This window comes from Callorhinus ursinus, unplaced genomic scaffold (assembly GCF_003265705.2).
Source record: "Callorhinus ursinus isolate GAN/ISIS: 27379988/994484 unplaced genomic scaffold, GSC_fseal_2.0 scaffold19, whole genome shotgun sequence".
NCBI lineage: Eukaryota > Metazoa > Chordata > Mammalia > Carnivora > Otariidae > Callorhinus > Callorhinus ursinus.
In genome coordinates this window covers 1,473,291-1,496,526 of record NW_027397081.1, presented here as the reverse complement: position 1 = coordinate 1,496,526, position 23,236 = coordinate 1,473,291, and the positions used below count along the sequence as shown (strand labels likewise).

The 23,236-nt window shown below is 38.7% G+C and overlaps 1 protein-coding gene across 4 annotated transcripts in view; it reads right to left on the bottom strand.

Annotated features, from left to right (window-relative positions):
- The window catches only part of DYNC2H1 (dynein cytoplasmic 2 heavy chain 1), a 376,065-nt gene that overhangs the window by 222,260 nt on the left and 130,569 nt on the right, over positions 1–23,236 (bottom strand). For all 4 annotated transcript variants that reach the window (XM_025893740.2, XM_025893745.2, XM_073903659.1 and 1 more), the window contains exons 66-70: positions 15,396–15,559; positions 13,633–13,752; positions 12,944–13,078; positions 11,261–11,404; positions 7,882–7,971 (exon numbers count right to left, since the gene is read on the bottom strand). In XM_025893740.2, coding sequence (XP_025749525.1) covers positions 7,882–7,971; positions 11,261–11,404; positions 12,944–13,078; positions 13,633–13,752; positions 15,396–15,559 — 653 coding nt within the window. The remainder of the gene's footprint in view (positions 1–7,881; positions 7,972–11,260; positions 11,405–12,943; positions 13,079–13,632; positions 13,753–15,395; positions 15,560–23,236) is intronic.

Sequence of the window (23,236 nt, the reverse complement as noted above, 5' to 3'; positions counted from 1 at the left end):
TGGACATTCTTTCCTGCTTTGTCAAAGATGAGTTGACCATAGAGTTGGGGGTCCATTTCTGGGCTCTCAATTCTGTTCCATTGATCTATGTGTCTGTTTTTGTGCCAGTACCATACTGTCTTGATGATGACGGCTTTGTAATAGAGCTGGAAGTCCGGAATTGTGATGCCGCCAGCTTTGCTTTTCTTTTTCAATATTCCTCTGGCTATTTGGGGTCTCTTCTGGTTCCATACAAAATTTAGGATTATTTGTTCCATTTCTTTGAAAAAAGTGGATGGTATTTTGATGGGGATTGCATTGAATGTGTAGATTGCTCTAGGTAGCATTGACATCTTCACAATGTTTGTTCTTCCAATCCATTAGCGTGGAACGTTTTTCCATTTCTTTGTGTCTTCTTCAATTTCTTTCATGAGTATTTTATAGTTTTCTGAGTACAGATCCTTTGCCTCTTTGGTTAAATTTCTTCCTAGGTATCTTATGGTTTTGGGTGCAATTGTAAATGGGATCGATTCCTTGATTTCTCTCTCTTCTGTCTTGTTGTTGGTGTATAGGAATGCCACTGATGTCTGTGCATTGATTTTATAGCCTGCTACTTGACTGAATTCCTATATGAGTTCTAGCAGTTTTGGGGTGGAGTCTTTTGGGTTTTCCACATACAGTATCATATCATCTGCAAAGAGTGAGAGTTTGACTTCCTCTTTGCCGATTTGGATGCCTTTGATTTCTTTTTGTTGTCTGATTGCTGTGGCTAGGACTTCTAATACTATGTTGAATAGCAGTGGTGAGAGTGGACATCCCTGCCGTGTTCCTGACCTTAGGGGGAAAGCTCTCAGTTTTTCCCCATTGAGAATGATATTGGCTATAGGTTTTTCGTAGATGGCTTTTATGATATTGAGGTATGTACCCTCTATCCCTATACTCTGAAGAGTTTTGATCAAGAAAGGATGCTGTACTTTGTCAAATGCTTTTTCTGCATCTATTGAGAGGATCATATGATTCTTGTTCTTTCTTTTGTTAATGTATATTATCACATTGATTGATTTGTGGATGTTAAACCAGCCTTGTAGCCCAGGGATAAATCCCACTTGGTCGTGGTGAATAATCCTTTTGATGTACTGTTGGATCCTGTTGGCTAGTATTTTGGGGAGAATTTTTGCATCCATGTTCATCAAGGATATTGGTCTGTAGTTCTCCTTTTTGATGGGGTCTTTGGTTTTAGGATCAATGTAATGGTGGCCTTATAAAATGAGTTTGGAAGTTTTCCTTCCATTTCTATTTTTTGGAACAGTTTCAAGAGAATAGGTATTAATTCTTCTTTAAATGTCTGATAGAGGGCGCCTGGGTGGCTCAGTTGGTTAAGCGACTGCCTTCGGCTCAGGTCATGATCCTGGAGTCCCGGGATCGAGTTCCGCATCGGGCTCCCTGCTCAGCAGGGAGTCTGCTTCTCCCTCTGACCCTCCCCTCTCTCGTATGCTCTCTCTCTCTCTCTCTCTCTCTCTCATTCTCGCTCTCTCAAATAAATAAATAAAATCTTTTAAAAAAATAAATAAATAAATAAATAAATAAATAAATGTCTGATAGAATTCCCCTGGGAAGCCATCTGGCCCTGGGCTTTTGTTTGTTGGGAGATTTTTGATGACTGCTTCAATTTCCTTAGTGGTTATAGGTCTGTTCAGGTTTTCTATTTCTTCCTGGTTCAGTTTTGGTAGTTGATACATCTCTAGGAATGCACCCATTTCTTCCAGGTTATCTAATTTGCTGGCATACAGTAAATGTTTATTAACAACAACAACAAACCTATCTACTCAAGCACCATCTTTTCCCACCAGTTTATAATTTAAGCATTTTATATAGCTTCTCCCATACTATAAATAACAAATTATGATTATAAATCTGCACACAGACTAACTGTACAGGCTGTAAAGATTACCAGCAGGCATCTCCTTGCCTGCAAGAAAATCACCCCTCTGTCGGGAAGATTCAGTGTCTTAAATAATACAATACAGAAGAATAATTGACTCTATGAAAGTGTATGTTGTGTATGTGTATACAGCAAGTACTCAACAAATGCCTATTAAGTGAATAAATAAAAACCATGTGTTTACAACCATAACATAGTCAAGGACTTTAAAAAAATTCTCAAAATAGAAAAATTTTAAGCAGATGGCCATCACTCGGTGTGGAAAGAAAGGTGCAACCAACCACTATGTGTAGGAAATAAGTCCCATGTGACTTGAAACTATAAAAATCAAGACATGCCATCTGGGGGCTGTGCAGCGTCCTTAGGTGTCAGAAAGTACAAATTCAGGTTTGGGGTTGAACGGTGACTGGCGGGGTAAGCCTCTAAGATGCTTATTTTACACATTAATGGATATTTAAAACACATCCCTCCTCTAAGGTAAAGAAATAAGGATTAAGGTATACACACAAAGTCACACACAGTATTACTACATTTATCTTAGCCATTTCTTCCTTTGACCTGAGGAAAAATAATGCAGTCTCCAGGGTTAACGAAGAAAAGGCCAGGCCCTGCCACTACGATTCTCAGATTAGCTGCTGCTAATCTGTTCATTATCACTGAGGCAAAGCTCCAAAATGTTGGCAAAAAATAAGCCACATAATATACAGTCAACAAATGCATAACGGTGGCCCCTGTTCTCTCTGTGCTCTGGTCCCAGAACACATCATGGCCTCAGGGATCAGCATACGATCACACATGATCTCCTCCACAGATAATGGCATATGTACCCATGACCTACACCAGGCTCACTGGGATCCCAGCCGAAGAGGCTGTTGCTGGCAGCCATTTTTAGCCATAAGTATTTAAGAATAACAGTATAATAAAGAACAATTATGACTCAGAAATACTCCTAAAAATACAATTTACTGAGAGACAAGACAACACAATTTCCAAATAAACTGGAGTCAAGTTAAGAATGAATAAACCAAGCCTACAGATTTTCTGCATACTTCCTTCAAACAACAACAATAAAAAAACCTGTCAGTATCCAGTTGAGAAAATATTTTGTACCTCAAATGTCCTTGGATCTACACTGCTCATCAGATCAGAAAATTTAGGTGTTTCAGTTCAATGTCAATTTATCTCATTACACTTGGGTTCTGTTACAAAATTCTTTACTCTCAAGGGGATATATAATAAGCAGAAACTCAACTGATCATCGACAAAAGGAGCTGAATGAAGGAAAATCCTAAGAGACGCCTGCACAGTCTAAATCAGCCACACATTTCATCCTCCAGCATCACACACACTCGTCGATGTTCATAAAGGGTAAAACCAGTAGCATCGAGTCATATGAGATACAGGAATCCTAAAGTCCACTTCTTAGCTGGGATACAGTTCACACTTCCAGACGCGACGATTTTGTTTCCCCCACATCCTATCAGCCTAAGTCTCCAGCATCAAGCAGAGTGGGTTTAAATTCCAGTTCCAACCTCCTCGACATCTGAAAAACCTACAGAAAGGTGCTAGCTCTAGATCTTGATTTCCTCCTTTCTAGAATGGTATTGTTGTAGGAATTAAATAACAATGTATGTAAGATACTTGTGCAGTGCCTGGAACATTGTAATGTGACAGACAAAAACTACCCACTTTATAGTAGCCTGATGTACTACATAATACTGTGTTGAAGAGGAAATTTATCTTAAAAAAAAATTCTATAAACCTCATGTTTCTCAGAGATTAAGCATCAGCAGAAAGAATAATAAATCTATTCCTTTTATGGGTACTCTACACTATTCATCGCTTTCAAATACATTCAAAGAAAAGTATAAAATAGATGTTACCATATGAAGCCCTGCTCTAATCTAAAGAACACCAAGATAGCATAGAACTTGAGCACTCACATCTGTGCTTGAAGTTAGGTCCCACGTTTTAATGAACAGTTCTACACAATCCAACTCTACTCATAGAAAATCTAATGGGTTAGATGCTAGGTTTCAAAATTTTCTAAGCAGAAGAGATGATCTAAATTACCAGGATTCACTTTAATAGCAACAAGTTATAAAATTTATAAACACCCAGAGAACTTCCACTTCTCTGTTAAAAGAAAACACATTTTGACAGAAAAAAAATACCAGAATCCAAATTAAATGACTTGTCGGATAAATACAATCATGGGACATTTTTAAAATGTATGATTGATTCATCCATATTTTACTCAACCAGCAAATTCATTCGAAGAGGGAAGTGGGGTGAGCAACCCGCCCCCCACCAGGCAGTCCTCCTGCCCCAGAGCCGAGCTCTCTCGGGGAATCCTCCCATGAGGAAGGGCAAACACAAGAGTAGATGATCTCCAAACACTCTTTCCAACCCTTTTCTGTACTTTCATCCAATACATGGGGAAATTGTTTAACCTTCCAACAGCAACTTCCACTGTTTTGTATCTGTTCCAAATGATACACTGGGATGAAGAATGATATGGAGTGGCACTAATTTGTACACAGTTCCATCATAATCCCAAATTTTGGGGAACTAAATATGCTACTTATCCTATAATTGTCCAAAATACTTAGTTTACTGAAATAAACACTTTTTATTTCTTGGAAAGAAAGAAAGAATGGCAGACCCAATAACCTCAAGTGAAACTGCGCAACAGCTTTCTCCATTTGGTTTAGTTTACTAAGAGTCTAAATTTTCTGCTACAAAACAAGTCAATCATTCTCTGTTGCAGGTCAAGCTGCCTTCCCTCAGGATGTGAACACTAATCGCAGCCTCTGTTTCAGGGTCTCTTGCCGTCTCCAACACGACAGCAACATCAGCAACAGACTGGCAGGAGCTTTAATGTGAAACTGGTGCTGGAACTCCAGACACCTCACACTAAAATATGAATCAGTTCCAACCCAAGTCAAATATAATGCTAAATCTTGAGAAATGTACCTCACTGCTTCACAATTAATGTGCTTTCTGAATTATTATTCAAACAAACTTAATATTACTGATAGAGAAATATGAATATTAGAAACCACATATTCCATCACCAATTAAAATGTCTTAAGAATTATACATGATAGCTTTTTTAAAAGTGAGTGTAACTGTTCACAACAGAAAAGTATTTCTCAAGACGGGCAATAAAAAATTCCACCTGGGCACTACACCGTCGGGATGTTCAACCTTCCAAGCTCTCCGCTCGTGCGATAAAACGCTGGCTGGAGCCTCACTTCAATGTATTTTTACAAGAAGTAACCCTAACTAAACTGCACTGATACATTAAATCATCTTGATGCTGAACATATATTATATCTTTCCCTAATTACATTACAAAATGTATGACATAAGGATTTAAATCTCATCAGTAAATATATTGTATTGCTAAAAGTAAAATAAGAATATATAAGCAGAGGCACAGATATATGGGTCAAAAACAAGAAATTCCTAGTAAGTTACAAATCTTTGGAATGAATATGAAAGTTTATATTATCTTTCCACTAAACATTTTTCAAGAATAATACTTATTTATAACGTATCTACTTTCATAAGGATTTTGGTGGCACCTTAAAATAAGTGCAGGTCTGTGATATTTTCACAAATCACAGCCTATTTTAGTTCACAGGCCTTGAAAGGAAAGTAAAAAAGCATCAAACATATTATTAGGAGAGTGATCAAAATGAAACTTTGCAGCTCTAACATATTCACCAGAAAAACAAGAAAGATTAAAGCTACATTCAAAAACTAATTATAAAAATTCATAACATAGCAATCAAAAAATAAATCCAATAAAGCAATTAAAAATAAATTAAAAATAAAATATAAAAATAATTACAATAAAGTAGACTTGTTCTGTAAAGTAAAGCTTATTCTTTAAAATAACAAGAAAATCAACAAACATAAGGGAGGAAGGTAAAAATAAAGTTTTAATAAAAATGCAGAGGAGAGAAAAAAATTTGTAAACCATAACTTGATAAAAAATAGAAACACTAATAATATATCCAGGGTTGACAAGGATACAAGGAAGGAGATACCTTAATTACTCTGTGGGTAAAATTATTAACTGATAAAAAACTTGTAGAAGGCAATTTGATAATATTCAACAAAATTTGAAAGGTATCTTTTCTTGGACCAGCAATTATACTTCCATGAAGAAATCTAATGAATAGAGATACTTACATATGTACATAAAGATAGATTTACAGAATTTCACTGTGTTCACTCATAATAGCAAAAAATATATATAAATAATATCCACCAACAGAGTAGTAGATAAAACAACATATGACCATATTACGGAATACCACACAATCACTAAAAATAATGAGGTTAACATAGTTCTACTTTTGGAAAGATCTTCAGGACCTGTCACAATAAGAGAAATGCAAGAGAACAAAATATATAATAAGGAAAAGAAAAAAAATTATGTATTTGCACACGTGCACATGAAGAGAAAGGAAATAGACAATAAAGAGCCAACTGATCCTTGGACTGGTTTACTCTAATGGAGTGAAGCATCGGAATGGGGAGAAATGACGAAAGGTTCTTCTATATAGTTTTTCGTATATAGTCCCATAAAGTTTTTCTTTTAAAGATTTTATTTATGTATTTGACAGAGAGATAGAGAGCACAAGTAGGCAAAGTGGCAGAGACAGAGGGAGAGGGAGAAGCAGAGCCCCCACTGAGCAGGGAGCCCGATGTGGGGCTCGATCCCAGGACCGTGGGATCATAGCCACTTAACTGACTGAGCCACCCAGGCGCCACTATATAGTCCCATAAAGTTTGAAAGTCTTCAGAAAATATTTTTAAGTTGTGTTTGTGTAATAAAAGTGTTTAAGTACTATGTGCAATAATACATTATACAAACGTTACAGATGCCATCCCCATATCTATCTAAGGTCATAACGTTTTAGGGACAAAATGGGCTTTGAGATCATCTGCTTGTAATTCCAGACATATGTATAATTTAAAACTGGGGGCCAAACAGGTGATTTTTAGAGGGAAAGCCCTCCAAAATACACATATATACTGTCTATAGACCTATATAGGTATCGCCAGAGTTCTCATTAAAGAAACATTCTGCAGAAATACCCAACTACAGGTCTGTGAGCTTCCAATAATACCCCTTGTCTCAAGTAAAGATCGTCAACATTTTGACTCTACTCATAAAAGTTACTGTCCCTTTCTAAAGAATGTATTAACTCTATCTTTTCCAATATTCTCTAAGAACCCTACATAACTGTACCATAATAACTCTATTTCTCTCATGCAGTTAATTGCCTTTACAAAGCTCTTCCTCAACCTAGCCCCAAAGATTGGTACTTAAAAAAAAAATCCTAAGAGAAAATCCTCTGTTTCTACAATATTCAAAAATTTCTAAAATACATTTCATTTTGTATTCCTCAGAGGCCCTTGTAATACGAAGACATCTGTGACAAATTTCATAACTCAAGCATTAGTTTACTGCCTAATGCCAGGAATGGAACCAGTTTTCATCCCCAACCTAGGGGACACCGGCAATGTCAAGAGATAGTTTTTATTTTAACAAGTGTGTAGAGGAAGTGCTCCCAAACAGACCCCACAACAAATACTAATGTGGTACAAACGGGCAACAGTGCTGAGGCAGGGTCACCGAGTGCAGCTAGAAAACGACCCGTCACCATGTCCTCCTCCTGGGCTACCGGGCATCCAGAGCCACGGCGGCTGACCTACGACATGTCTGCCCTCCCTTCCTCGCTCGTCTCTCTCCTCCATCCCAACCACACCCTGCAAGGCTGTGAGACCTTCCACTTAGCAATGAACATCATTCTGGGAAAGTATCAGAAATGCCAATTTCAACACCTTTCCAGTAGATAAAGTTATACAACTTAACTGTAACACTGTATTAAATCAAAGTACAAGTAGTATCTTATACATGAAAAAGCAGTATTTCTTACCTTAAATAGACAACGGCATATATATTCATAGACCATATGTTTTAATGAGCTGATAAGAGACTGGATTCTCTCTTCTGTATTTTCAGAATCCTGTAGATTACAATTTGAAAACTGAAAAACCATTAGGAAATTTATAAACATTTAAATGATACCCCATAGCGTAATCACACTTATAAACTGTTCCTCCAGACTCAAAGCTGATTCTGGAACAACTATTTTTGTCAACTCAAGGGACCAAACAAACAAGGGCATTAAATTTGTACACTAATATGATAAAAATACTTGATGTATTTTTCTTTAATTCACAAAGTTAAGGCTTTCAATGAATGAAAATTACAGTCAACTTCCAATAATACAATATGAACTGAATTTGATGATACCACTTTGATACCTAATGGCATTAAGAATACTCTATGAGTATGGGTTAAACCCATTTCATTCCTTGTATTATAATGATCAATCCAGCCTGAAAATAGGGTGACCAGAACTGCACCCAACATGGAATTTTCTCATCCTCAATATAAAAACCTAAACAAGGTTAAACCATGCCTTCCATGTTAACTAAGGATGAACAATAACTTTGATGCTGATGCTGTTTAAGAAATCATAGCACCTTTAGTTTTTCATCTGTTTTGTACTTCTGTATCATACAGAACTGCCATGGTTTGGAAAATACCACTAACGGCTATTTCCTCTGCTTACTGAAGAGGGCAGAGGAGATTGTCAAGACTGGTCTGTCCCCCAAGTGTGATAGGTTTACCTCTCACCTCAGGGAGCACTTGGAGGATACAGGCCTTGAAAAGTTCAATCCTGGTATACTATTTAGGCTAAATTTTGTTTCCTTATGATTAAAACTGACAATAAAAACCTCCTAAGACAATTTAACAGTTTAGAGAAATACATCCAGGATAAGCAGGGCAATGTGTGACACTAGCACAAAACCTCACGGGGTGTCGCTCAGATGTAGCAGACCTCGGCCTGGCCCTGGTAGTACCTGTCCTACCTGAGAGCTCACATGGAAAACACCCTCTCCCTTTCACTACTCCTTCACAAAGACCACATGGGACACGGAACCCTGGATCCACTAAGAGACACTCTATCGTGAGAAAGAGTGCACTGCTGCAAGATCTAATGGATCTCCAGCACACTGGAGAGAAAGTTTTGTACTCTACATATTTAAAATTATATTGCTTTTAAAAATGAATTCAAGCACATGCACACACACACACACACACACACAAACATACACATGTGCATACACATGAACACGCACACACGTGCACATGCAAACACGCACACACATGCATACACGTGCACACACGTGCACATGCAAACACGCACACGCGCACACACAAACATGCACATGCAAACACGCACACATATACACGCACACACATGTGCATACACGTGAACACGGACACACGTGCACGCACACGCACACACGTGCACAAACATGCACGTGCAAATGTACACACGTGAACCCACGTGCACATGCAAACACACGCAAACATGCACAAACATGCACATGTACATGCACAAACGCACATACACACGCACAAACATGAACATGCACAAACACAAGCTCGCACAAACATGCACGCACAAAGATGCATTGCACATACACGCATACACATGGACACGCACATACGGACAAACACGCACACAAACATGCACATGTACACGCACAAACGTGCACACGCACAAACTCGCACACTCACAGATGCACACGAACACGCATTGCACATACACACGCACACACAAACGTGCACACGCACATACACACGCACAAATGTGCACATGCATAAACATACACACACGCACACACACAAAGGTCAATGTTAATTCAGTAGCCACACTACCGACGACCGAAGGCTCCTGAGGAGACACTGAGCTACACGTTTTTGTAAAGAGCACAGAATAACCAATGTTCTCACTGAGTTCGGGCAGAACTGCTAACCTGTTCGTCGGACCTGTTCGTCGGTTCTCATAATCCTTCAGAGTCACTGACTTTTCACAGAAATATTTTTTGACGAAAGGACAAGAAAGAATTTAAAATGAACTTATAATTGTGTACTTTCTAAGTAATTTATGAGAAACTTTTCATGCAAAAATTATCGGAGATATATATAGGAGCTACAGATGGACAAGGTGGTCTCGCCGCCTCAGTTTCATAGGCCAACAGCACATGTTTCCAGAGGTAAAGAGACACATTTGTCTGAAAGTTTACACACGGGCACTTTGGTCCCAGTCATCCAAGTCTGGGGATGTAACTAAGAAGAAAACTAGAGGAACAACCCACTGAAAAAAGGAGAAACCATTAATAATGTCTGTTGCTGTCTTAATACATAAGCACGTTCTGTGACATCCTTCTGTCAGGAGATGAGGCCTCCTCCCCCACCCTGTCGACTGCTTCCGCCAAACAACAGACAGCACGGGTGACACCGACCCCAGGCTGACTTATCACAGCTTCCGCCTCACGGACTGAAATACACATGTGGCCCCAAGATGTCCTATCAGAAATCCACTACTCTGTGCCGCCAGGAAGCCCAGCACAGGGTCCTCCTCACCAAGCCCTCGGGCTCCAGGCCCCAGCCAACCCCCACCCCCCACCCCCTCCCCTCCCCTCCTGTCCCAGCTGAGGTCCCAACACCGTGAAAGAGAGGTAAGCCATCTCTGCTCGGCCCTGACCCAATTCCCCACAGAACCCATGAGGTGAAGAAAAACACTGTCTGATCTGCCAAGTTAGGGGTACAATGACATTCAGCACAATCAGGAAAACGTCCACATGGCACGTGCTTACAGGGCTCACATTGCACAGCCTCTCAATCTTCAAAAACACCGTGCAGGTTTCTACTTATGACATGAAAGTTGTCCGCAATATATTAATATTAATACTTAATGTAAAGACAGCGTGCTACCTTTGGGTTAAGACCATTTATATCCATTAAGATACCCTTCCCTCTATCAGCACACAAACTTGATCACGCAGAGGGTACTCCTCTACCCTCCTTAACTACAACACCTGGCACGTAGCACAGCCTCAAACGACACACATGAACATGAAATTTTCAATGCTGTTTTCCCCCAAGGAATGAGATTATGTAGATAATTTCTTTATACCATTTTAATGGTAATCTATTATTTATTAACTTGTGCTCAGAATTGAAATCATTTCCATTAAGAAGACTGTCGCACTGGGATAGTTTGTTAAGAACATAAAATACAATTAAGGAGCCAGTTTCTTTAGATACACTTTAAAATTGTTGGATGTGGTCTTCTGAAATAGAATTCTAAAGTTTTCTCAGGAAATTCTTTCTCTAAGTACCCAGTCAAGGATCTCTGTTACTCAGCATCAGCTGTGGGGTAACAGAGAGCATACCTGTTTGCTCTGCAGAGCTCGCTGGAAAAGTCGGAGAAATGCAGCCAAACTAAAACGGTACATGTTATTAATTTTGGACAAGTCAGAGATAATGAAGTACATCTTGCTGGCATTCTCGGCCAGAGGAAGGTAGGCGTCCCGCTCCTGTGGATCAGAGGTTGGGTGGGAAAAACATCTTAGTGCTAGTGGTCTCCTGCCACCTACAGGCCACTCCGCTCCTAGCTAGCCACTCTTACAAGTCCTACAGAACGTGCACCAAATACCACGACCAATCACAGAACTGTATAACTAAAGGGAATAATACCATCTAGTTTCCTTATTCTTATAAAACTGAGGGCAATGTATTTAAAGAATTCTCTAGCGCCCGGATGACTGAGGTAGAAGTGGTTCACGGGTAACCGTACAGAGGACCAAGAGCACTTGTATGACGGAGAAGGTAAGGGGAAAAGGTATGCAATTATGATCCGAGAATGAATGATGCCATCTTTGTATTTCAAGAGAGAAGCGGTTTAGGTGATGCCAGGGCCTGGCTCCACTACCCCCCTGCAGGACAGGAGAGTCACAACCCTGAGTCTAGAGTGTGTGTGGGGCTGGGGCCCACAGGAACGCTGACGGGAGCAGAGACTGGAACAGGTGTCTGCACCCAGTAAGAAAGCCCCTGGCACTGTTCCGCGTGCACACAGGAACTTCCTCTATGGCAGAAGGGAAGGGATCCTAGAAGCGAACGGCCTCAGGTTCCCAACAGGACTGTGAGGAGTCACTGTGATCTGAGCGCCAAGATGACAAACGTGATGCTCGGAACGTTACAGGGCTGACTCAGTGACACCTGTTCAGAAGGAGAAGGCCAGGAAGTTCGACATCCCCGTGCTGTGAAACAGAAAATGAGAGGTGCAGCAACACCATGCTAGAGAAACCGAGGCGGCTGGGTTAGAAGCGGGCTATAAATCTATTCCTACTCTGCTTCAACAGAGCACTTTCCCAAGTAAAACAGTAATGATATGTAAGCGTACAATTTGGACAAGGGCTGAAAAATACTGAAAGGAAAACGTGACAGGGTCACCGAGACGACCTGGCAAAGAATGAAAGGACATCGTCAGTGAGGGCCCAGGTCAGGCTGGAGCCTGGAAATGCAGAGTTAACACTCATCTGTTTGGGCGTCTGTTTGCCTTCAAGCAAAGCTCAATCATTAGAATGTAGGAGAAGAAAAGATAGACTGTTTTGAACTTGGGTTAGAATTTTGCAAAAGGGATTATCAAAAGAAAGGCAAAAAGCATTTTAAGGGAAGAAAACTTTTTAATGGAAAAGACACCCTTACAACTCTTACTTAATACACTAAACAGGCCTTAATTTTAAAAATCTCCAGGAATGGCACAGACGCTTTTAACAGTCAGTTCCAATACTCTCATTTTCAATTTCAGTATAAAACTGTCGCTCCAGAACTTGAGATCACGTTACACCAGAACTCAGCAGAGGCCGGGAGATCTTATTCTCGGCGCCCTGAGCCTCTCACCCCCTCTCTACAGCAGGATCGATCAGACCCACGGCTCTGGGGTTTCTGAAGAGCTCTCTTTTTTTGTAATTGTCATTCCCCACCCCCCCAAGTCCTGACTCTACACTGACTAATCATATTAACATAAAAGTTTAAGAAAACATGATATAGATCACCAAAAAGGAAATAATTACTTGGTCAAGGGAAATCTGGAGTTTGTAAGATTCTTTCAGTGACTCTTGAATAAGTGCACTGCTTGCTTTCGTCTGATTCAAAGATTCAATCAAATCCTTATTTTCCAAAATATTCCCTTGGGATGTGGCAAGTGTCTGCAGCAAAAATTAATAAAATAATGTGAACATTATCATACATATTAAAATAACCAATTAAAAGAAGCCCATATTCACTATCATTAATTTGATGTTTATGAAAACTTGTATTATTTTAAAAGAATTTCAACATTTTCTAGCTTATGAGAATGACAGAGTAAATCATGATATACTATATCAAAGCATTGCATATGTATGAATTTTATCTAATAAAAATAAAAACTACTTAAAGTTACAGATTAAATCATAATTTTGTTACATTTTAATGCTGCTTGAAATAATAGATAACTAAATATTAGTGAAGTAATACAGTATAAAGACAGTATTACTTAAAAATCACTTGTCTTAGACGTTAATTACCATTACTTCTTAAGATCTTGTATTCTAAGACATCTACTTTTTTCTCTTTGAATTCTGATTTTAAGATATATATTGCCATGTCTTTGGCACAACCAAAAACATGTGGAAGGTACTACTAAATTTAAAAAAACCTATTAATTATATTCACTAAAAAAATGTAATATAAGAAAGCATCCTGAATAACTAAATTTTACCTCTAAAAGAGATTCCTCAAGCTTGGCTAACTGTATTTTCTTATCTTCTTCCTGTTGTAATAGTTTTGTTTTCTGCTCCTCTAAGTCAGGTTTCTCATGCTGAATAGTTAAAGCCAAAAGCTTAAAAAAAATTTTTTTTAAGTCAAAGTTATTTTAGCGGTAAAGTTCAAACAAGACAAAACATAAACTTCCCACAAACAGGCCTTGTGCTTGACCAAATACTACAATTATTATGATTTTATGTGCCTCATTTGATTCTTTCTAGTTAAACATGAGACACTTCACAATTATTTCTGACAAAGGAAGCAGCAAAATAAACTGATCAATAAAATATTAAATATTATAGGACATCTGCAAGAAATTGCATTACTTAACATACCAATATGTAATATTTTTCTAAAATTAGATAAAATATATAAAAACTATGAAAACTAGTTTTTTTAGTGGCAAATATTCATATAAAGAAATAAAGAGATATCTTACTTAAAATACTATAACATCACAATCTCAGCAAGAGATCATTTCATCCCCATTAGGATGGCTACAATTAAAAACACAAATAACAACATGTGTTGGCAAGATGGGGAGAGAGTGGAATCCTTAAACGTTGTTGGCAGGAAAGTAAAGCACAGTCACTTCGGAAAAGTCTGTCTGTTCTTCAAAATGTTAAACAGAGTTACCATAAGACCCCGCAAGTCCACTAAAAAAACCACTGACTTGTACACTTTAAATGGGTGAATTGAATCTTAATAAAGCTATTTTTAAAATGCTATGTCAAATTCTTCATTTTGAAACTTTAAATTAGGGGATGACACTGGCAGGTCATAAAACATGTAAATACAAATCTGCTGGACAAGCATCCCCACTGAGCACTTCTTACGGATCTCAACGGCCCCTTTCAGCGAGGGGATGGACAGGTTCTAGAGAGAATGAGCAATTCTGTCAATTAATTCTGCCATGCTTTGAGTAATCCCTTCATAGTTTTATTCATAAGAAGTATCATCAAGTCAAAAGATACTGTCCATAAAAATACATGCTGTGAGCTGTATGTTATTATAAGAAAAAATACTTTAAAGGAAATTCTTAAAAATTATAATTAAGCAAAAAGTGTAACAAATATACATACTATCATGTTAAATCAAAACAGGAAGAGTCTACAATTGTTAGGTGAGTAAAAAATGGAATGACTCAAAGTCAACAGGCATGATAGCCTTAAAAGGAAAATAGGTGAGGAACTACATAAGTAAAAGCCTAGATATAAAAACTCACTTTGAGAGTCACATAATGTTCTAAATTATAAAAAGTCATACACAGATATGAAAATTCAAAGACACATATGTTCTAGTGTAAAAAAAAAAAAGTCAGATGGGGAATCCAACACCCGCCCTCAACCAGCCAAACAGGTCAATTAAATGCAATTCTCACATTTCAACTTCAGTTTTCACAATTAAAACAGAAAATGTAGCTGATCTTAATCTATGAGCCTTCTCTCTCTCAAACTCTACCACACATGACAGAAATCGACCCTAAAATTAACGTGATAGTGGGAGAAGCAGTGATTCGATGTTAACAAGTGCACAAGTCTAACACAAATGATAACGTAAACCCGAATGTTTGACTCAAACTCACAAATGTATTTTCAAGGTGGTTTCAAAAGTTTCAATGCTAATCGCTTCCACAAAGTCGATTCCAATTCAGAGTATCTCCTGAGCAAACAAAGCTACAGGAGATTTATGAGGTCACTTCTTATTGCCCATACATACCTGTCCTCGCAACCCACTTCTTGTTGTAGTGAAGTTAACCTCCGTAATGATGGAGGCTGCATCTGGCGGGATGAAGGGATTCGGGTTTCTTGTTGACAAGAAAAGGCGGAATTCTTCATTGTAGTCAATAATTTTGTCACCTATTTGTACCACATAACGCGGTCCTATTTGTTTAGAATGACACAATTAGTTGGCTTCAATATTCTGTCTTTTGCTTCATGACATTAAAAAATATAATTTATATTTCCTAGTATTTCTAAATAGTTGGTAGCATAGGCTTTTCAGTAGAGTACAGAATAGCAACAGTTAGCTAGCCAAGAGACTATTAACCAGAATGCCCTATTAATCAGCACATATACAAACAGGGCTAAACACTAGTCATTAATATGATCCCAGGATACTCAAGCATCAAAGAAATATATACGTATATTACATTTCATTCCAAATTTTTCTGAAATGACTGATTATAGATGACACAAAAAATAACTCAATTATATACTATTCTCTACAGAATTCATTAGTTAAAAAGTGTTCATTGGGAAGGCCTTGGTAGCTCAGTCAGTTAAGTGTGTGACTTCGGCTCAGGTCATGGTCCCGGGGTCCTGGGATTGAGCCCCGCATCGGGCTCCCTGCTCCGCGGGGAGTCTGCTTGAGATTTTCTCTCCTTCTCCCTCCATCCCTCCTCTCTCTCACTCTCTCTAAAATACATAAATTTTTTTAAAGTGTTCATTGTACTAGTTTTTTTTATTTTTAATTGTTATGTTAATTACCATACATTACATCATTAGTTCTCGATGTACATTGTACTAGTTTTTAAGACGTACTACTTAAAGACAGAATGAGCTGGCAAAAACCTAATATTATCAATAATATGAATAATTGCAACGATGCCCATTAACTTCAAAAGGATTTATTCAGACTGCCACATACAAGTGATTTGAGATGAGAAATTAAACTAAGAAAAAATAAAGTTTTGCCTCATAAAGGAGTATATTCCAAAATTTAAAAAAAAACAATGATATCCATTATACAACACATAGAGAGAAATAAATCAGCGATTATACCCACAACTTACAATTTTAAACTGACATAAATAATTTATTTTTTAAGTACAAAATACACACTTTCAAATATTACTTTCAAAGACTAAGAAAAGTATCGTAAGGAATTTTTGAGAACCCCAGAATAGATTTTTAAATTTTAGTTAAAAACTTTATAAAGTTAGTATGAAAGTAATTCAAAAGCACTTTATGAAAAAGGACATATAAATGTCCAAAAAGGAATCTTTTGTAGCAAAACTATAATCACTATTATAAAAACACAAATTTAAAAGCCCAGTGAAATACTTCTACATCAACTGGAATGTTTCAAGAAAACTTAAGCAGGATAAATGCAAAGAAAACCAATCCTAAGGACATCATAATCAAACCACTGAAAAACCAATGACAAAGAAAAGTTTTAAAGCATCCAGAGAAAAATGACACATCACTTACTAAAGAGCAATTAATAAAACCAGCAGGTGATTTCTCAACAGGAATGACATAAGCTAGAGGATGAAGGAATAAAAACTTTAAAGTGCTAAAGAAAATAAATACCAACCCAGAATTCCATGTCAGGCAGAAAAACAAATAGTCCTTCAAAAACACAAGAATAAGAAGTCTGTTTCCAGTGGGCCTTCACTAAATGAAACAGAAAAGGAAATGCTTCAGACAGAAAAAAAGTAATGTGGACAGGGATGAAGAGCACAGTCACCATGCTGAGCACTGAGTCGGGTACACAAGTGCTCAGTCACAGGATCACACACTTGACACTAACAGAACCCTGCCTGTGAACTAAACAAGAACTAAAATTTAAAAAAAGAAAAATAACCTAGATGTAAATCAGAAGATGATGGAAATGATGGGAGAATTTGAGAACCATAGGAAGGATCAATCTGTGTAAACACAGATTTTAAAAGCAGTCATTATAACATCATGTGACCATGACAACGTATCACAACAATAACGCAAAGGCAGGCAGGGGTCTACAGAGTAAAGTGCACTGGAGAAGTGGCAAAGTATTTATTTGTAGTAAAATAAGAAGCCAAAGATATATATTGTTATATGTAGAGTGACCATTAAAAAAATAGGAAATGTTTTATCAAAAAATAAAATCAAGTTAATTACAAAACTGGATCAGGTATCACATGACCTGGTTGGCTGCGTTAAATTATGCGACAAAGAGGAAAACCGCATGGTGAGTGAAAATGAAAACCAAGTGATAAACTGAAGAGAGGTGCCCTTGAGAAACAAGACCAACAGAAACTTGAAAGTAAAAGAATAAAAATTATTACCATGCAAACACTAGCCCCCCAAAGTAGTGTAACCGTTCTAATATCAGACTCTAAAACTTGATACATTTCTGGAGAAAAAGGAGGACATTCCATAATGATAAAAGAAAATAACCCAAACAGGAAAAATCACATTTTCAAATATGTATGCACCCCAAAACACAGCTTCAGAATATTTAAAGCAAAAACGAAAAGAACTAAAAGAAAAACAAATTAAAAAATCATAGAACCTTTAAGAAATTGTCAACATATGATTGAGAAAAACAAAGCAAAAAGGAGTAAAGACACGGAAAACACTGCAATGAACAAGCCTGACCTGACTGACTTTAGAAAAAATTAAAACAACAGCAAATTTCACATAATTTTCAAGTGTACATGGAAAAATGAAATGTAATGAAGTGTCCGATTATGAAGAAAGCACAACAGGGTTCAAACAACTGAATACTGCACAGTAAGTTCTCTGGCCATAATGGAGTTATGCTGAAAATCAGCAACAAAAATGGGAACTAGAAAATTTCCAACTACCTGGAAATTAAATAACAATAAAGCTATGTAATTCAATGAATTGAAGAAGAAATCAGGACTCTGGTATGAAGCTGGAGAAGGGCTGAGAGGGAAATTTATAGACATAAATGCATATATTAAAAAAAAGATGATTAAATATCATTATCTTGAATTTCCACCTTAAGAATCTAGAAAAAAGAACACCAAAGGAAACCTAAGGAAAAATAACAGGAATGAAATAATAAAGAGCAAAAACCTGTTCAACAATACAATAAAGAGGGTGATGGGCATTTAGGAGGGCACTTGTGTGGGTGTCGTATGTAAGTGATGAATCACTGAATTCTACTCCTGAAACCAATATTGTACTGTATATTAACTAACTAGAATCCAAATAAAAACTTGAAACAAAACAAAAATTAAAATTTAAAAATTTAAAAAAAAAGGAAATCAACAAATGTTGGGGTTCATGTAGAGCATGAAATCAGCCATAATACCTGGCCTGCTAAAATGTAACACAGAGGCCGCTGGGGGGGGGGGGGCGAGGGAAGGTTTCGGAGGAGGGTGTGGGCCTCTGGAATGACAAGGCCCGAGTGACCACTCTGCCGTAGGAATGTCACGGGGAGTTGCCTTCCCCAAAACTCTCTAGGCCAAACAGCTGCCCTGGGATCTAAGATATGTATGCGTTGTCCCCTAGGCTACGTTTAGCAGAACTCATAGAACATGCAGATTAGCATGTCATAGCTTTCCCATAAACAGATCCTCCTAGTTCCAGTTAAGACCCCCTGACACACATCACGTGCTTGAGAAACAGTGTTAAGGATTTGTGATTATCCTGAAGGAACAATAAAAGCGGGAGCAAAGAAGAGCAAAGGGTCTTCGTCTCTGAGCGATGAACCCCCCTGCCTTTCCCTCTCTTTCATGGCAAAGTTCGGAGTCCTCTTTCATCCTTCGGTACAGAGGTTGCTGGCCATTCCCGGCAAACAAAATTAAAAGTTGGTATTTTTGAAAAATTAGTAAAACTGATAAGCCCTCCCTGAAGATGGATGGAGGATAAAAAGAAAAATTATCAATGTCAAGAAAAAGGGAGACGTCATTACAAAACCAACTGAAATCAAAAAGTTATGAGAACATTATATAAAAAACACACCAATACATTTGGCAATTTGGATGAAACAAACAAATGCTTTAAAAATATGTAACTTTAGCAAACCTGACATACACACAAATTGTAGAAGACAAACAGAACAAATGCTGCTGGCTGGCAGTTCGCAATGACAGATCTTCCCGAGACTCTGCATGGTCACAGGAAGACGGTACAGAGACACCGGGGCTTATCACAAGACAGGGCTAATGGCAGGTGATTGGAAAATGGTTCAAGGACACTGTGGTTTTGCTGGGGAATGGATACAGACAATCCTATGACTGGTATCCTAATAATGTTTATCTAGGAGGGGAAAGAAGCGGAGGAGAACTACATAATTGATTTAAAAAAAAAACTAAAGCAGTAGTCACTCCAATTAGCTGGAATGCTAATGTGATACGGGATGCACTCTTGTTTGGGGCTGCGACTTGAGTACGGTCACGGCGCAGCCTTTGGGGTGCTGGTGCTGAGAAATGACTCACGTTCAACAGGGGAACACCGAAGCCAGGCTGTGGGAGCCAGTCCAGCCCACAGGACTCAGGCACCTCTTCTGTTTCGCATTTACGCAACAGACAATACAAGCAAAACCTATCTATGGTGTTGTAAGTTGGAAACACGGTTACCCCTATGGGGGAGCGTGGTAAACAGGGGGCTTCTGGAGTGCACATCAAGTTCTAGATCTTGACCTGGGTACCTACACAGGTGTATTGTTTGTAAAAATTCATAAACTGCACACACACATACTTCAATAAAATCTTACAACTGAAAAATACCTGGTTTTCTTGGGTGAATAGGAATAGTCAGGAGGAGGAGAGGGACAGAACACTACTGTCTTCTGTACTATTTGGTTTTGTAAACTGTGCATGTATTATTTTGACCTATAATTTAAAAAAATTTCAAAGTAAATCGTTCATTGTCTAAACAGGACCCTTGGACTTAATCCGATGTCTTACCGTTAGAAACTATCAGACAAGGAACTATAAAGGCCTACATGGTCCAAATGGCATCAGGCCTCAATTTACACCGGAGTTAACCTACAGAGTTCATGGAGAAGTTCATTTTGACCATTTTCTCTTTGGGACACAAAACTGTCAGTGTACTTTTGGGAACCCCAGAGACACAATGATTGGATACAAGTACAAGATTTGGTCTCCTGCTCTCTTTCCAGCGAAAGTCCGAACTGACATGTTTATTATCTTGGTTCTGAACCTGGATCAGGTTTGAGAATTGGGTTTGGTTTGGTTTGGTCAATGTTTATAATAGATACAGACATTGTATCTGTTTCCAGGTCCAAACTCTTTGGAACTATATTATCATCTGACCTAGATAAATCCAAGTACCATGTGAACTGCCGCCTAGGTCCAAACATTCCATTACATGGATAACATTTTGGTAATGGTCTCTCCTGACAAAACTGCTCACACTCTATTGAATACCATTCCAGGCTGACTAGCTAAAGATGAATAGGATCTAAGTGAGGACAAATACAAAACCCTACCAACCAAATAACCAAACTGACACTGCCCAAGGAGACAGCACACACAGCCCATTAAGAATAAACTGCTGTCTTTACAGTCACTGTACACAACCAGAAAGAGTAATGATTATTACCTTCTTGGCCCATCAGAAGCAGCATATTCCATACCTGGAATTTTTACTATTGCCTATTCATCTGGTCAACAAACGTGTGCCCAGGTTTGAATGGCAACTCTTGCAAGGTTGCAAAGGGCAACCTTGGAAGGAATCCAAGCAATTATAACTCAATCATTGCCTGTGACCCCTCTACTCTCCAGGTGCACAGAATTACTGATGTCTGCAAATAATCGCAGGTAACAAAATCCTAAGGAATGCTACAGCCATCCACTATCCATAGGTAAAATTTCTGGCAATCCATAGCATTGAGTATTCCGTACAATGAGCTGACCTCGGGTAGTGTTTCCGGCAACAGAGCATGTCACAGAGAGGCTTACTGAAACAGATCAGTACAGGGATTGATAGGTCGGAACTAGAGGAGCTTGACCTCAGCACTACTGGCAACTTGTGCTGGAAAATTATTTCTTGTGAGGAGATGCCCTGTGCATTTTAGGGTGGCCCTGGCATAGACCTCCCAACTGTGATAACCCCAGGGGGACAAAATCACTCCTGTTAGAGAAACACTGGAATGGCTGTATTCAGGCCATGGGACCATCCAGATCCAACTTGGCTCCACAGACATACCCATATGGAGAACAACCCATTAGAAAGACATACAACAATGAATCACAAACTTAATCTCTATGTCGCACATACATAAGCCCGGATGAAGCAACCATGACTAAAAGGAAGCATCTGGACTAAAAAGCCAACCACAATGTTCAGCCATCATCTCTACTCTAATCGCTGATCCATACTCAAGCCCAACGTGGAAATGAAATAACCATAAAGGACTGGAATGATTAACGACACTGTTAGTGAAACTTGAACTATTTGCCAACTACACGAGCCTCTCCCTAGACGACTTCTAAGTAGCTAGCTGATCCCGCATCTTCAATTACGTACCAACACCACATCGACCTTCTGCATGGCTGAGTGACTAGCACACATGAATCGGGAAGTAAAACAACAACGAGAACTTGAAAAAGAACCGTGCCTTGCCATTCCTTTCGATCAGGACACATGTGAGGCAATTGGTGAACAGCATAAATGTGAGGAGGAAAAGTCTATTCTAACCCTGTTGTTTGTGCCGACTTTGACCTCAGTATGAAGAAAGGCAGTTCATATTGCTCAGATTAGGGACACGGGGATGTAAATGAGACTGGACACAGACTCTGTCTGACGTGGTTCTAGGATGACCATGCTTTGTCCCCAAAGGAAATGCATGATGACAAAATGGCAATTCATGAGCAACTCAACACTCTGGAAAAGGACAATCAGAAGTATACTCAAAGATGGCAAAGAACTTCCACTACAGTGATACAGGTATGTCCAACCCTGGGGGGTAGGCAGGAAAACTAAGGTAAGGGCAGAGATTGACGCTCTTTTCCTAATTCTGAAATAAACAAATTAACCCAAACAGCCCTACACAACCATCTGGAATAGTGGTTGATAATGTGAACCAATCAGGATGTGAAATATGTAACTTGGCACCAGATCCAACTTCAAGGGACCTTACCTTGTCAACACCCATTCTCAGACAGATGGCCACTAATTACTGCCAAAGATACTGCTAAAACCTGACACCAATCACAGCTGATAGGGACTCATATTTAATGAGCCATCAAGGGCCAAATATAGACTGAAGGAAGTCAAATCCAGATGGCCCTCAAGCTTCATTTCCACCTCCCCTGTGAGAGAGCACAGCCCCCAAAAACAAATAATCCAGTTAAGAAATAGGCAGAAGACATGATCAGACATTTCCCAAAAACATACAAATGGCCAACAGACACATGAAAAGATGCTCAACATCGCTCGGCATCAGGGAAATCCAAATCAAAACCTCCATGAGATACCACCTCACACCCGTCAGAATGGCTAAAATTAACAAGTCAGGGAACGACAGATGTTGGCGGGGATGTGGAGAAAGAGGAACCCTTCTACACTGTTGGTGGGAATGCAAGCTGGTGCAACCACTCTGGAAAACAGTATGGAGGTTCCTCAAACAGTTGAAATTAGAGCTACTGTTCAATCCAGCAATTGCACTACTGGGTATTTACCCCAAAGATACAAATGTAGGGATCCGAAGGGGTCCGTGCACCCCGATGTTTATAGCAGCAATGTCCACAATAGCCAAACTGTGGAAAGAGCCAAGATGTCCATCGACAGATGAATGGATAAAGAAGATGTGGTATATATACACAATGGAATATTATGCAGCCATCAAAAGGAATG